This window comes from Phyllostomus discolor, chromosome 8, assembly GCF_004126475.2.
Source record: "Phyllostomus discolor isolate MPI-MPIP mPhyDis1 chromosome 8, mPhyDis1.pri.v3, whole genome shotgun sequence".
NCBI lineage: Eukaryota > Metazoa > Chordata > Mammalia > Chiroptera > Phyllostomidae > Phyllostomus > Phyllostomus discolor.
Genome location: NC_040910.2, coordinates 107552512 through 107567966, shown reverse-complemented (window position 1 = coordinate 107567966; position 15455 = coordinate 107552512). Strand labels below are relative to the sequence as shown.

The 15455-nt window shown below is 62.3% G+C and overlaps 1 protein-coding gene across 8 annotated transcripts in view; it reads left to right on the top strand.

The window, feature by feature from the left end:
* Positions 1 to 15455, top strand: part of HDAC5 (histone deacetylase 5) — a 35243-nt gene that overhangs the window by 10106 nt on the left and 9682 nt on the right. For 3 of the 8 annotated variants that reach the window (XR_004904931.1, XR_004904932.1, XM_028520602.2), the window contains exons 3-9: positions 2913 to 2987; positions 13654 to 13913; positions 14015 to 14156; positions 14256 to 14370; positions 14647 to 14777; positions 14907 to 15053; positions 15149 to 15261. Coding sequence is in view for 6 of the 8 variants with exons in the window: in XM_028520602.2 (XP_028376403.1) it covers positions 2913 to 2987; positions 13654 to 13913; positions 14015 to 14156; positions 14256 to 14370; positions 14647 to 14777; positions 14907 to 15053; positions 15149 to 15261 (983 nt within the window). In the remaining 2 variants the exon portion in view is untranslated. Of the gene's footprint in view, positions 1 to 2486; positions 2988 to 8194; positions 8363 to 13653; positions 13914 to 14014; positions 14157 to 14255; positions 14371 to 14646; positions 14778 to 14906; positions 15054 to 15148; positions 15262 to 15455 lie in introns of those variants that run through there. The other 5 variants (XM_036033987.1, XM_028520605.2, XM_028520603.2 and 2 more) reach the window with 5 other exon arrangements.

Here is a 15455-nt window from a genome sequence, read left to right as displayed (position 1 = left end):
CTCCAAGGGACAGAGCAAGGTCATCATGGTTCTGAGGGGATGGTGCTGGCTCCGAATGAGGGTCCTGCACCCCATGCTTGGCTGGTGCCCCGTGGGGTTCGTAGGGTGGCACTCGGGGCTGCGGGTTGGGTGGGGGTTCGGGGGAGGGGGACAGGAGCCGTGAGGATGGGGCTGTAGAGCAGGAAGGATGAGGTGAGGCATTAGGAGGATCTTGTTGCATCAGTCGAATCTCAGAAGTAAAAAAAAAAAAAAACACTTGTCCCCATCCCGGGCTGCCTGTCTTAGTGCCCCAGAGGATTCAGGAACCGCGCTGAGGATTGTCTGGCTGTGTCTGCTGCTTCGTTTCCCACTTCTTGCTGTTACTAGAAACCACAACAGTGCTGAGAATTGTCCCACGCCCGGGGCTCTGGCCGCTTCTGGGTGCCCAGTCTCCTGGGTGCTTTTATCTTCCCCGAGCAGAGAGCGCTTCGCTTAGGTGCCTGGCCACTCAGGGTTCTGGGGGCCCTGCTTTGAGTCATTGTAGCTGGTGACTTCCTCTCTCCCAGAGCAGGGCTCTCTGCCGCGCTCTCCTGTGCCCGGGGCAGGCGGAGAGAGCCCGGACAGGGCCAGCCAGCCCTTCCGGTTGCTCCCAGCGTGGGTGGGTGGAGTCCTGGGCTGGGAGGGGCTGCTCCCCCTGGCTTTCTGGGCTCCCTGAGTCTGCTGCCCATCACCCCACCGAGGGGACCTTGCCCTTCACTTGCCCTCCTTTGGAGAGAGCCTGCTTGGCCGGGATGAGGTAGGGGTCAGGGGTGGTGAACGAGATCCCCAGACCCACCCTGAGGTGCCCACCAGCTTCAGACTCCTGGGAGGGCCCCACCCCATCACCGTGTTTTCTAGAGTCAGCCTTGGCTAAGGAGCTGAGGCGCCCCGGATACTTGTTTAGGTCCTGTTCGCCCCTTGCCCCCAAATGGACATCTTGCAGCCAGTCTGTGGCCTGGGAATGCCCACCTCTGCCGCCTCCCCTGTCCACCTGCTCCTCCACCTGAGGGCGGGAGGCGCCCCTGCCATCCCGGGCTGCCAGATGCCGACTGGGGCGATGGGCTTCAGGAGCCGTCGCCGCTGTGTCCTTGGTTGGCCAGCTCCTGCGACTCCCGACAAGAGGGTGAGGTCATCCAGTCCAGGGAGAGGACAGGTGTCCCTGGCTCCATGCCTGGAGTTGGGGGCAAGAAGGGGCCAGGAGGGGGCTCCAAAATAGCAACTGTGACATCAGGAAGGGGGAGGGGGACGCAGACCCAGGAATAACCAAGCTATTAAAAGGCTCCAGTAAGGTCAGGGGGCCAAGTGGGATCTTGGTACCAGTGGGAGGCACAACCCGAGGAAAGGGACGGGGCAGCGGTGGGCAGGGTAAGTGGGTGTCACCAGTTCTCCTGGGGCACCAGCCCTGCGTCCCAGGAGCACCCCAGAACAGGAGCCGTCCTCCCAGGTCTGGGGCTGGTCAGGAAGAACGGGATGCTGGCAGCCCCTTGATTCTTCTCAGAGGGGCTCCAACCTCAAGACCATTCCTGTGCGGGTGTCCCCGGGGACCCTGGGGCCGCTTCCCGCGCTCCCTCGTTCAGGAGGCAGTGGTCCGTGGTGGTTGGAGCTGAGACATCCCAGCCCTACCACGCGAGCAGTGCTGTGACCAAGGGTGAGTGACTTCGTCTCTCAGTTTCCCGGCCCGCGTCTACCCTCTGAGGTCATCGTGCGGAATGAATGAGTTGCTGCGTGCGCTGCTGTTAGCGTTACACCTGGCACACCGCCGGGGAAGAACTACCTGCGCCCTGAGAGTGGGCAGGTGCTGCCAGGTCCCCTTCCCGGGGCTGGCCTGCATCCTGTCCAGGAAGGGCCTGCTTGTCCCCTGGAAGGAAGCTGAGCAGCCCCTGGAGGTGATGCCCCAGTAGGTTGTCATTTAGCTGCTGCCCTGCTGTGTCTCTGCTGGCCGAGGCGGCGGAGAGGCACCGCGCAGCTCTGAGGGAGAGCACAAGTGAAATAAACGCCCTTCCGGCCCTTAGAAGGACTCCAAGGAAGATGCAGGGTTAGGCCAGGTGGCCCTGTCTGCCATCCTCTTACAGGGCCCTTCCTGTTCCGTACCTGCCCTGGATGCAAAAGGGAAGGTAGAGGGTGGAATTGCTCTTTGGCCTCCAGCCCCTCACCTGCCAAGAGCGGGGCCAGAGCCGCTCTCAGACGGGCGGGCGCTCCGGTGGTACCCTTCCCCAGCCCAGCCTCTGGCCACCGGGCTCCGTGGCCTTGGCCTTGAGTGCAAGCCCTCCCCTGTTCCCATCCCCCTGCCTGGCGCTTCCTCCTGGGGTGGAACGCGCCTCCCCCCATGGGGCCTCCGCCAGGCCTGGGCTCCTGGCAGCCAGCCGGCGGCTCCCTGAGCATGCTCCACCTATTTATAGACAGGGCCCTCCCCCAACTGCTATTTCAGTCTCCTGCCAGCTGCCGGCGGCTCATTCGGGAAGGAGGAGCAGGGAGCCGGTTCCATAGCTGTCACCCAGGGCTGGGAGGGAACACAGAGAGCCCGCCTGCCTGCTGAGCTTCCCTTCCTGTCCCCGAGTGCTCAGCCATACTCCAGCTCCTGAGAGCAGGGCACAGGCCGCTTGTCCAGTGCCCCTGTGGGGCTGAGCTGGGCCCGTAGCTCTGGGGCCTCCTGGCTCTTCCTGCCGCCAGGAGTGCCCAGGCCGGATGAGGCACCTCCCCGAGTGTGGGTCCCGGCGGCAGCGGCAGCGGCCCGCGGGAGTCCCTGAGCAGTGAGGGCCAGCCCGACCACCTTCCTTCCCTCTGGCCGGCTCCCGCCTCGGGCGGCCCCCTCCCTGGCATGCTGCTGGTGCCCAAGGCGCAGGGGCTCGTGGAGATGCTGCAGACCATCTATGAGACGGAATCCTGTTTCTCAGCAGATGGGATGTCAGGCCGGGACCCACCCCTGGAAATCCTGCCTCGGACCACTCTGCACGGCATCCCTGTGGCAGGTAAGTGCCTCCGTGTCCCCGCCTGCCCTCTGCCGTGGGGCGCCCTCTCCCAGGGGCTGAGCGGCTGGCTCTGAGACTCACCCAGATGGGGTCTCGCTTAGACCTCTCGGGGGGCTTTGTGTTGAGAACATGGGCAGTCAGGGAGCCACGCTCACCGAGGTGGGTTTTCCTGCCCTCCCTTCAGCTGCACTGTGCTACGTCTCTTCAAGCCCCTCCGGCAGGGTGGGCATTGCTGCTGGGGGCTGATTGCTAGAGGATCCCGGCCCAGCTGGCACCATGGTCAGAGAGGGGGAAGTGGGTCAGGGACTTGCCTCCAGGCTGCCCCCCCCCCCCCCGAGGTCTGGGCAGGGGAAGAAGCCGCAGCTGAGTGTTTATTTGAATCAAAGCTGCCTTAGCTCCTCTGGCTGGTGTCTGAGGAGTAGAGGGTCCAGTGCTGTGATTTCTGCGAGTCCCCAGTCAGGAGTCCCCTGGGAATAAGGCACCTGGGGAGGGGCCCGTGCATCCGTGGCAGAGTTAGGCCGAGGCGGGCAGCCGGGATGTCGGGGGGCCTTTGCTGCCTTAGGTCTTTGCTCCCCCGTGTCTCTCCTGCCCCTAGGCCTTGGTGTGCTCCCATCTCACGGGGGCGAAGAGGGGTCTTTGTACAGGCTGGAGCCCCCCAGCCCCGCCACCTTCTAAGCAGGGACTGTTTTGGCTCTCGGCTGGAGGTGGGGTCCCCCAGAGCTGGGCCACTCCCTCCCTCCCTCCCAGGAACCTGTTGGCAGCATCAGGCCTTCCTGGCACAGCCTTCCCACCAGGCCGGCACCACAGGATGCTTCCTCGAGGGAGGGGCCTGCTGGCCCCGTGCCCGCTTGGCCCCTCCTGGCAGTGGCTTGGCACTTGGGTGTGGGCGGCAGAGTGTGTGTACGGGGAGCCTTTGCCTCTGGGTTCGTGGGTGTGGGTCCCAAGCTTTGAGCTGGAAGGTGGGAGCTGTGATTTGGCTTTCAACCACCCGGGGATAAGGTTGCAGCCGAACCGGGATGTGTCAGAGGGTAAATAAATGTTTCTGGTAGATTTGGAAAACCCTTGGAAGAAAGCCTGCCATCTGCCCGGGCAGGGATGCCCGTGCCGGCTTCTAGGGTAGGGGCAGAGCCCGCCGCCTCCCCTGGGAGGGAGTGCAAGCACCGGGGCTTGGTCCAGCCCTGGTCTAGTGGAGTCCGCAGCTTTCCAGCTCAAGACCCTGTCCACTGACCCTTACCCCCCAGTCTCTAGGAGTCAAGGTGGTCTCTCGGGAAGCAGGGGTCTCTCTGAGTCTGCAGGACATCCGCTTGGGGGCAGCTCTGCCCCGTTGGGGCACCCGTCCACCCGTTGGGGCATTGGTCCACCCGTCCCGCCCTGTCCCTGCTGTCCCCGGCCTCCTCAGCGTGTTCTCTCACCCTGTTTCAAGTTGAACCCCGGGATCCTTACAGGAGGGAACCTCACCGTCCCCATCTCCCTAAGGCTACCTGTGCCTGCGTGGAGCCCCCCAGCCAGTCTCTCTCTGCAGATCCCTGCGTCCCCACGCGCGCCCAGCACGCACACTGCCTAGCCTTCTGAGCGGTGGCGTGGTCCATGCTGGCAGGAGGGAGACATGAGTCACCTCAGCGGCTCGGGGAGAGGGCTAAGAATGTCCCCCCGCGCAGCTCTGATGCTGTGTCTGTGACGCGGCTGGGGACAGATATAGGCCGGGAGCTGGGCTGCCTTGTGTGTTTTTTTTTTTTTTTTTTTTTTTTTTTTTTGACTCTGGAATGTAAATAGATGTTTCAAATAGAAACACTTTAACCTTTGGGTTAAAAAAAAATCCACCCCGGATAAACATGGCCATGAGGGCCCTGGCAGCTTGGTCCCCCCCTCCCCCCGCCCCTAAAATCTCTTGATCGGTTTCCAGACAGGATGCAAGAGCCTGTGGCTAAAAAAGCAGGTGTCCAGGGACGCTGTTTGGGCAGTGCATGTCCCAGTCCTCTGCAGCGCGGGAGCTTGGGGAATAGGGCCTTTCTGGGCTGGACTCTGCCTTCTCCAGCAACAAGTGCGGAGTCCCATTTGAAGGGAGTCCTTTGGGCTCCGGGCTGTCTCATTCTTGGCCGTTTCCCTGTGTTAGCACAGTGCCCGGCACAGGGGTGAGTGGGTGATGCCGCGGGGCTGGGACCCAGGGCTGATGGTGGGGTTCCTCGGCCCTGCTCTGGGGCTTGGCCCTCCGGGAGAACAGACAGATTGGTGAGTTGCTCTAGTGGGTGAGCCGGAGCCGTGGCAGGCGGAGCCCCTGAGGGATGTGGGGTGCTCTCTGCTGTTCCTGTTTGAGGAGGGGGACAGATGACAGCTTAGGTTCCTAGGTCTAGTGACATCCCAGGTCTTCCTTAAGGGCTCCTCTGTACTGGTCTAGTACACAGTGGGCACCCGCTCATCTAGGCCTGGTCCCAGCTTGGGGAGCCTGGGAACTTGAACTCCGGGGTGAAATTCCCCAGGACACAGTGCTGGGAGATCCCCTGCCAACCATCTGTGGGCCCCGGAGTCCCTTCCGGCCTGGACGGGGCAGAGCCGATCCTTGGGCAACACGCAGGACGCGTGAGCAGGCACGAAGAGAATTCCCCTTCCCCAGCGAGGGAGGGCGTGCACCCGCCGGTGCCAGGAAGGGGTCCTGCGGGTGTTGGGACATTCAGAAGTGCCACAGGGCGTGGGTTTGGTGTTGGGGTTTCCCCTGGATGTCCTCGTTCACGTTCTTCAGACCATTCCGGGCTTGGCCGGGTGTGTGGGTGTGTGGGTGTGGAGGCGTGGAGGTGTGGGGTGGGCAGCCTGGGTGAGACTCTGGCGGGAAGGGAACTAATATTACAGTGTATTAAGTGACAGGGTGTCAGGTGCTTCCCTTATCTCTTCTAGGAAGATATTAATAGCCATGTTTTTATAATTGAGAGGGACCAGAGAGGTGAAGGAATTTGTCGACAGTCACAGAGCAAGTGACGGCTGGGATTCGGACTCGGGTCTCTGTGTAGGGCCGCTGCTGACATGCACCAGAGCTCCTTCGTGCAAGTTTTAAAATGTGGCCCTTCTTTCAGGTGGATCCATTCTCGTGCCAGAGTGCATGGCTTAGCCCCGGGTCCCCAGTCTGCCCTTGCAGTCAGGTGCCCTTGCCGGTGCGCAGCCCGCACAACTTTATGCGGTGGGCCTGTCGTCGCACGGCCCAAGTTCGTGCTCCTAGAGAACAGAGACCGATCCGGCCTTGGCGAGGCTCCTGAGGTTTCCGAGAGGAGACTGTTTTCTATAAATACTGGGGACCACTTGGTCAGCTGCTTCCCTTCCTGCAGGGATGTCGGCTGGTGGGAGAAGGGGGCTCAGGAACAGAGCCGCACACCCTGTCCCGTTCAGACAGCCTCCCCTGCCCCCTCCCCTGCTACCTCCTCCCTCCTCCCCTCCTCGTGTTTCTGAGACCCTCAGCTGTCCCTTCCCCGCTGCACAGCTGCCAGACAGGAAATCAGATTAGCCGTGTCCACACACAGCTGTAACGGCTGTCAGGTTGGCAGCCAAATTGAGTGTAGCCGGGCCTGGGACTCTGCGAGAAAGTCGTTCTCCAACTCTCAGTTGCATCAGAATGACCAAAGCAGCATAGTAACATGCAGGTTTCCAAGCCTTGCCCCCCACCATCAGGTTCGGGTGCCGTCGGGCAGCCCAGAAAGCAGCCTTGCGGCCCATCTCAGGTGATTCTGATGGCGGCAGGCTCAGAATGTGCTTGAGCAAAGGCCGTGCGGACAGTGGTCGTGGGGCCTACCAGCCTGCCAGTGGATGTCACCAGCATCCCTGGGAGACCTCGGTGGGCTTTAGGAGTCTTGGGAGAAGGGCCTAACGGAAAGGGAGGGAGGTTGTTACCCCTGGCAGAGTCGAACGCAGCTTCTAGCCTGGCAGTCTAGAGAGGAAGGATGTTGTCCTGAGACGCCGGGGAGCAGGTGGCTAAACCCTTGCCAGCGCGGGGGATTGTGGCAAGCGGCCAGGTGGGCAGGTGGGCAGGCTGCCCTGCTGGACGTTCACGGCTGGGTTATGCCCTGAGGCCCCTGTTGTCCACCCCAGGTGTGGAGCGAACAGTCCCAGCAACAGCTGCAGGCTTCGAATGGTTAGTGTGCCTTTTAATGGCCTCGAGCTTGGTGCCCAAGTGTTTCCTGGAAAAGGCCGGGAGTCTGTTTCTCCTCCACATAGCAGCCCAGGATCGCCGCCGAACTCTGTCCTCACCAGCGGGAGACTGTGTGCCTTCCGCTTGGGCTCTGTACCCCTGAGGCTTAAGGTCGTTCAGAGACACAGCCTGCTTCGCAGCTTCTGGGAGTCTGCCCACATGGCTCCCTTCTCCCCTGTGCCCCTGGGTTGTGGTGTTTGGGGGACCCTGAGATCCCTGGATCTTTAGTACTGAGTTCGGCTCCTCGCTCCATCGCTCTTTAAACTCAGGAGTGGCCCACGAGGCTTCTCCTGTTTGTTAGTGGGAGGTAGAGAGAGAGCGTGCCAGAGAGCTGGTGTTAAGCCTCGGCTGGCTCCTGCGTCTTCTTTCCAGGTGACTTCGGACACACCTTTTCTGTCTCCAGCCATATGGGCCTCCTCTGTCAACTGGAGAGGTTAAGTTGCTGGTTTGCAGGCGCTTCCCACACTAACGGTCTAAGAGTTTCTGAAGTCCGTTGCACGTGGCTTCTGCCTGGCAAGGAGAGGGGTCCAGGAAGATGTGGAATAGAACCGGGGAGGGAGGTGTGGCCTGCAGTGGGCCCAGGAAGGCTGGATAATGGGGGACACTTTTCGGCTGCTTGGAACGGGGGCCCTGAGAGCAGGGCTCAGCGCTTGTGCTCCTCTGTGCTGGGTGATGCCTCTGAGGGCCGGGAGGGATTCCACCCCCGTGGGCCGAGCTGCGGAGGACAGAGCGGCCTTTCTTGGAGGTAGCGAGGCAGGAGAGAAAGCCTGGAAGAGCCGCCTTCGGGAGGGGTCTGTTCCCAGAGATTCTTTCTGCAGCCTCGGGATCCAGCTGCTGGCCACTCCCACTTCTGCCGTGCGGGGCCCGCAGGAAAGGCTTTGATGGGGACGGGTCCGTAGCGCGACCTGGGGACAGTCCGAAATCCGAGAGCTGAGGCCTCACTCTGGCAGAGGTCTGAGCCTGACTTCCTTGGGATTCAGGCGGTCTGTGAACTTGGCGCCACGTAATTCTAAGTGTTTTATTTCATTCACTTTAGAAACAGTCTGAGAAGTGGTCCACAGGCCTCACTGGACTGCCAAAGGGGTCCAGGAAACGTCAGGAGCCATTAACGCTGGCCCTGACTAGCACCTCTTGAGATTCCCCCAGGCCCCGTGCCGAGCTGCTCCGCGCGCACGTGCTCTCCTGAGCTGGACAGCTCTGGGAGGTAGGTGCCCTTCTCACTCCCGTTTCACAGGTGCCTGCGCGGAGCTCAGGGAGGTGCTCGGTCCCTTGTCCCCAGGCGGTGGCCCGAACCCTGGTTCTCTCGTGCTCCAGAGCCCTCGCTGTCATCCAATGTGTGATGTGATGTGTGCAACACGCGAGACAGCGTGAGCGCCGCTAGGTGAGGGCCGTGCCCAGCTCGCACGTGCGGAAACGCTGCCCGGGTTGAGGCGGCACCTGTCGAGCCCGGGCCGGCCTCGCTCGGCGTGCGGCAGCACAGAAATAGACCCTGGGAACCCGGCCTCGGAGGGGAGGGGTGATCGGCGTCATGGGGAGCGGCCTGAACTGCTGCTCCCTGCCTCCTTCCAAAGTCCCTCAAGACCGGGGAAGGGACAAGAGCCCTTTCCCATTCTCCAGAGGGACAGAAGGAGGTCATTTAAGGAAGCCGCTGACTCCCCGGCCTGCTCCAGAGGGCATCGGTGCCGGGAGAAGAGGCTGCACGCCACGGTGGGCTGCCCGCCTGTTGCTCCCCTGAGGGGCCAGTTCCCCGGGTCTGGTGGGTGCCGCACGCCTGGGGCGCTGGTGCCTCGCTGCACAGGCCAGTGTGTACAGGCAGCCTGCCTAGCTGGGAGCCGGGACGCCTGGGTTCGAGTCCCTGCTACGTAGCTGGGGGGGATCTCCTGCACAGGAGCCTAAGGGGCTGGCTTTCCTTGTCTGCGTAACGAGGGGGTTACACAGGCCCTCTCAGAGCCCCTTGTACAGACCTCTCCCCAGTTTTGTCGGGGTGGCTCCTCAGACCCAGGGCTTCTCAGCAAAGGCCTCATTCTCGTCCTCTGTGGGCATTTCAGATGGCCCGATGCACACCTCCCTCACGCCTCCGCACCCTCGGTCCCTTTCCTCCCTAGGCTCCTGTGGCCCGTGGCTCCTGGGAGCAGAGCCTTTTGGAGCCGCCTGTTAAGCTGTTGAGGTCTGCTGGGAGGCCCGCACGCTGTGCAGCCCGTTCCCGCCTGGGCTTCTTCTGGGGGGACTGGAGATGCCGTTTCCCTGCTGCCGGTGTTGGGGTCACAGGGACCCCAGAGGCGGTGACTTCTCCAGGAGAGAGCTTGGAGCTGGAACGTGGTGTATTCAGAGCAGGAGGAAGGCTGAGCCCTGAACCATTATTCCCAGAAAGGTGCTGCCGAAACCCATGTGTCATGTCCCAGAGCCACTTGTGTGCCTGGGGACCGTGTCCCTCTGTCTGGATGCTCTGCAGCCTAGGGCTGTGTGACAGTTGTCCCAACAATCACCCCGTAAGTGTCTGCATTATCTTCCTCTCCCCCCCAAGGATCTGGGCCATCCCCGGTTGTGCTGCCTGAAGAAACTGCTGGGGGAGCCCCCGCTGACGAAAGGGGTTTGCGCAGGGGTGGGAGGCCCCGCTGGAAGGGGAGACAGGTGTCGTCGCTGCCCGGCGGTGCCTGTAAGCTGGACGGGGAGGCTCCTTCTGAGGCAGAGCCTGGTGTGTGAGGGGTCGCTGACGACTGGAAGTGTACCCAGCTCTGCCCATCAGCCACGTGGGCTGGGCCTCTCCAGGGGGGCGGTGTCGGTCACACCTGCAGAAGGCCGGAGGACAAGATAGTGTTGCTGCTTGTCCTTAAGGCCACCACTCCCAGGAGGGAGGGTCAGAGTCCCCGGGAAGGAGCAGAGTCTGGGGCAGGGCAGGCGATGCTGCCCTCTGGCCCCGTAGGAGGCTGCGGTGGTGGCTGTCCGGCGTACTCTCTACTGTTCCTCACGCTCTCCGCCAGGAGGAGGTACAGGGGTCAAGGGAGGACCCGGGGCCTTGCCCTTCCCCGTGACCCCTCCCCTGGCCTTTCAGGGGTCTCCTTGCTAGCAGATTCCCGGCCTGTCCTCCTAAGGAACAGTGTCCTTCTGTCCACTCTCTTCCCTCTCCAGAGGTTCTCCCACCTTTCTTGGTCCGCCAGGAGGTGATCGACCAAGGACCTCTTCTCATGACACACCCATGTCCCCCTCCAGGTGCTGGTTCTGGTGGCAGCCGCTTCCACGCACGCTGCTCGTGCCAAGCTGGTAGAAGGGGCAGATCCTTGGGGAGCGGGGTTCGAGGCCAGCCAGGCTCTAGGTTTCATGCCCAGCAGGCTACGTTCAGGGCTCGGTGCTTTCCCCCCACCCTTTCTCTGACTCCAGCTGCTCAGCTGCAGCCCCTTCTGTCTTGGCTGGAGCCAGGTTACTACCTGGGAGAGCCCTGGCGGACTCCTGTCCAGGCCCCACAAGGGCCTGCAGGGTAATACTGTCCAGTCGCCTGAGCTTCGAGGTTATGCGGGAACAGCGCTGTGTGGTGGAGCCCACTGGCTGCCCCACCACCTGCACCCCATTGGGCTGCGGTCCTCACCGCTGCGCAGAGCCCGGCATCTCGGTGGTGGTGGCAGCTGTGAGGGAGCCCTGGTGGGAGAGTCCCCTCTCCTGAACCCGTGCCCTCTCTGCGGCGTTCCTGCGAGGGAAGCCAGCTCTGCTGGGGGCAGCTCCGTCCTGAGCAGGATTACCTGCTGGGAGCCGGGAGTGCTCGGGCCCCTGCCCTTCTTCCCTGGGTGGGCAGGCTGGCTGGCACCGGCTCCCGCAGCCCTGGCGTTGCTGGGAGCAGCAGGCTGAAGCCTGTCCACCTCTTGGCTGGGCGATGGCAGTGCCTCGGGCCCAGCCGGGCTTTCCTAGGAACAGACAACTGTCCAGCCAGCTTGGGGCCTTGATGAGCATTTCCAGGGCTGGGGAGACCCAAGACTGGCTGCTGGTTCTTTGCCGCCACCCTGCTTTGCACCCTGGATGGTGCTGATCAGCTCCGGAAAGGCCCTTTGCAGTTTCCTGGTGCCGGGATAGAGCATGGGTCAGGAGCAAAAGCGGATGAGAGAGAGAGTAGGGGGAAGACAAGGGGAGGGGGAAGAGAGAGCGAGATTGTGTGCGTGTGTGGCTCCACCCTCTCGGCCACATCTGGCCACTCCTGCAGATGTGGCTCCGGCCTCCTGGCCGCAGAGTCGTCAGTGTGGCTGGCGGGCGAACCACAGAGGAATGTGCCCAGCAGGGCTGCGGGGAGAGGGGGCTGGTGGGAACTGAGACAGACATTCTGCTCCGTCTTTACCACCCTGCCCCCGGCGGGTCCTCGAGGCCACATTCAGGCAGGAGGGTAGCACGGCCTTGGCCTTTTGCACACCTAGCCCCTGCCCAGTGGCGCTTTTTCAGTGCGGGCTCCCTGGAGAGATCTAGGCCCGGAGATTGCACAGGGTGTGGGAGCCTCTCTTAGCTCGGCCCTTCGCCCCCGCCCTGCTCTCTGTGGGCTCCTGAGGGGGGTGGCGACCTGGACCAAGGCCTGCTGCTCGCGAGGGCAGGAGACCCTCAGGGTGCTGGGGCCCTTTCTTCTCCAGGCCTGCGCTGGGGTGGGCCCTGGCGTGGGCCCTTGCCACTGGAGTGTTCCTAGCTCCCCGCGGCCTCCCTGGGCTGGCGTGAGGAGAGCAAGGGCTTTCTCTGGAAAAAGAACTGGGAAAGAAACAAACGGGCTGGCCTTGCCTCTCTCACTTCCTCCTTCCCAGGCAGCGGGTAGCCGGCCTTCCCCTTCCTGCTGGCGTCAGGAGGCTTTGTGCGGTGTGGGCTGGGCTTGGGGCTCCTCGCCCGTGTGGTGTTTGCCCTGGCGACCACAGAGCCGTGGTGGGAAGTGACGTTCCATGATCAGAGGACAGAGCGCCGGGATCAGGAGGTCGAGACCTATCCCTCCCGTTGGGATCTTGTGCCACTCACTAGGGCCTGTCAGCCCATTGTCCATGTGGGGGTCTGGACCTAAGGCCTTGGGGCCCAGTAGGCCCCTTGACCCCTCTCCTCTTCCCAGTGGGTTGCCCCTGGGCCTGGAGTTTGGAGCAATCAGCCTCGGCTCCGGCCCCCCCTTGCTGTTACCCGTCTTCCTGTCTGATTCCCTTTCCTTTCCTGTCTCCTCCTCCCACCTCCTCTCCGTGCGTGCCCTCCTATCCTCCCATTCTCTCATTCCCTCCTCCCCTCAAGCACAGCTGCTGTTTGGCTCACTCTATATATAGCGGCATTTGCAGGGTAATTACAATAAAACTGTTGAAAGGAGATAATCCAGCAAAGGAAGCGAGTCTGACTCCCAGCCCCCTCCTGTCCCTGGTTTGGTGCAGCCCTGCACCCCCTTTCCCTGAGGCCTCCTGCTCCCCCCCCCCCCCATTTCCACAGCCTCCGTTCGGCTCTGCCCTTGTTGGGTGTGGGGAAGAGAAAATGGGAGGGGGTGGGGATGTCTGGAGGGTCCCCAAAGGCATCTCCAGAGTTTACTGAGGGCCACGGCTGCCAGCCCCATCAGTTCTAGAACCAACTTCCGTGCCTCATTTTCTCCTCCAGTACAGGCTTCTTGGCAGGGAGTGTGTGGTGGGGGGAGGAGGGGGGCCCGGCAGGGACAGTGGCTGAGAGCACAAGGTTGGGATTCGCACCCTGGTTCAGCAGTCACCGCCTGTTCGTCGTTGGTCATGTTACTTCAACCTCGAGAAACCTCAGTTTCCCCCATCAGTAAAGTAATCCATGTAAACGCCCAGCGGCGTTAACTGTCCACGGCAATGTCGTGTGGTGAGCACTTACGGTCTCTCAGGTACTGTGCTTCACACTTATGCATCTTTTCCTATTGAAGTTCATGGCTTTGACCTCCTTTAATTAAGGCAGAGGGCGGTACACCCAGAGTGAGGGATTTCATTTCCTACGTCTCTGCTCCCCTGTGGTCCGACAGTTCTGCCCGGTAGCTCTGTGCACGCCACATGGCTGCCAAGACCTAGTGAGGCCTGGGATCAGGCCTCCTGATCCCTTTAAAAAAAAACCCAAAACATTACAAAAATGTATTGCTCTGGCTGGTGTAGCTCAGTGGATTGAACACAGGCCTGTAAACCAAAGGGTTGCAGGTTCGATTCCCCATCAGGGCACATGCCTGGATTGTGGGCCAGGTCCCCAGTTGGGGGCATGTGAGGGGTAACCACACGTTGATGTTCCTTTCCCTCTCCTTCCCTTCCCCTTTCTCTAAAAAAATAAATAAAGTAAAAAGAAAATATTTATTGATTTAAGAGAGAGAGAGAGAGAAAGAGAGGAAAGGGGTGAATGAGAGAGACCACTTTGTTGTTCCACCTATTTATGCATGTACTGGTGGTTCCCTGTATGTGCCCTGACCGGGGACCGTGCCCACAACCTTGGCGTATCGGGATGATGCCCTAACCAACGGAGCTAGCTGGCTGGGGCCTCCTGACCCGTTTCTGTCTCTTCCCCCCACAGTGGAGGTGAAGCCGGTGTTGCCAGGAGCCATGCCCAGCTCAATGGGGGGCGGGGGCGGAGGCAGCCCCAGCCCCGTGGAGCTGCGGGGCGCTCTGGCAGGTCCCGTGGACCCTGCGCTGCGGGAGCAGCAGCTGCAGCAGGAGCTCCTGGCGCTCAAGCAGCAGCAGCAGCTGCAGAAGCAGCTCCTATTCGCTGAGTTTCAGAAACAGCATGACCACCTGACACGGCAGCATGAGGTCCAGCTGCAGAAGCACCTCAAGGTGAGCAAGGGGGGCGTGGGGGGGCCACCCAGACCTTTGACCCCCGCCCGGACCTGCTCACCCTGTCTCCCCGTCCTTCCCCCCCACCCTTGCCTCTGCAGCAGCAGCAGATGTTGGCAGCCAAAAGGCAGCAGGAGCTGGAGCAGCAGCGGCAGCGGGAGCAGCAGCGGCAGGAGGAGCTGGAGAAGCAGCGGCTAGAGCAGCAGCTGCTCATTCTGCGGAACAAGGAGAAGAGCAAAGAGAGTAAGGCCTGGGGTCGCCTGGGGCCGGCCAGGACTCCTCCCCAATCCCCCAGTTGGGCTGTGGCCGCAGGCACCCAGGTCACTACGTCCTGTATCGCAGGTGCCATCGCCAGCACTGAGGTGAAGCTGAGGCTCCAGGAGTTCCTCCTGTCGAAGTCAAAGGAGCCCACGCCAGGCGGCCTCAACCATTCCCTCCCGCAGCATCCCAAATGCTGGTAACGGCCCTTGGCGGGCGCGGGTCACAGAGGTGCCCTGCCCAGGGGTTTCCTGCCCGTAGGCTGGACAGGGGCTCCCGGCCTGACACCATACGTGGGCCCTGCAGTCTCCCAGGAAATCCCACTCCTGGTTTCTCGCCTCCCTTCTCTCCTCCGGACCCATTTTTTAATTCCCCCATGTACTGGATATTTCATAAGTGTAGACTGCTGGGTGGCAGGTCTAGCCGGCTGCGAGATAACTTAGACTTGTCTTTGCCTCTGTCCCCACCCCCCCAGGGGAGCCCACCACGCTTCTTTGGACCAGAGTTCCCCTCCCCAGAGTGGCCCCCCTGGGACGCCTCCCTCCTACAAACTGCCTTTGCTTGGGCCCTACGACAGCCGTGACGACTTCCCCCTCCGCAAAACAGGTGAGTGCGTGCCCAGCCCGGCCTCCCCGGGCACGGCTCCCGGGAGGCGGAGGTGGGTGTGTGGAGGGGCCGGGATGCGGCGTGCCCGCTTGCGTGGATGTGTCTGAGCCCTGGCCACCTTCTCCCTAGCCTCTGAACCCAACTTGAAGGTGCGTTCGAGGCTAAAGCAGAAGGTGGCTGAGCGGAGAAGCAGTCCCCTCCTGCGCCGCAAGGATGGGACTGTCATCAGCACCTTTAAAAAGAGAGCTGTTGAGATCACAGGCGCCGGGCCTGGGGGTAAGGACTCCTCTGGTGCCCCTGTTCTGGGGGCCCCGGGGGGAGGGGCAGAGGCTGCTGGAGGCGGGCCCGGCTGACAGCCGCTTCTCCCGTAGTGTCCGCGGTGTGCAACAGCGCGCCCGGCTCCGGCCCCAGCTCTCCCAACAGCTCCCACAGCACCATCGCTGAGAACGGCTTTACTGGCTCAGTCCCCAACATCCCCACCGAGGTACAGGGCTGCCGGGGCACGGGGGAGGGCCAGGGCTGTTCCCTTTCCCTGGGGAGGAGGACCGAGGCTCCTTCTTGTCGTGTCTTGCTGAGAGTGCCCAGCAGGGCCGCCTGTTCCCACACAGGCAGCCTGGGGGGCCCGTCGCCCTGGAGTGGGGTGTGCCCCACGGGGCCCCTGATGGGCTGTGACGCGTA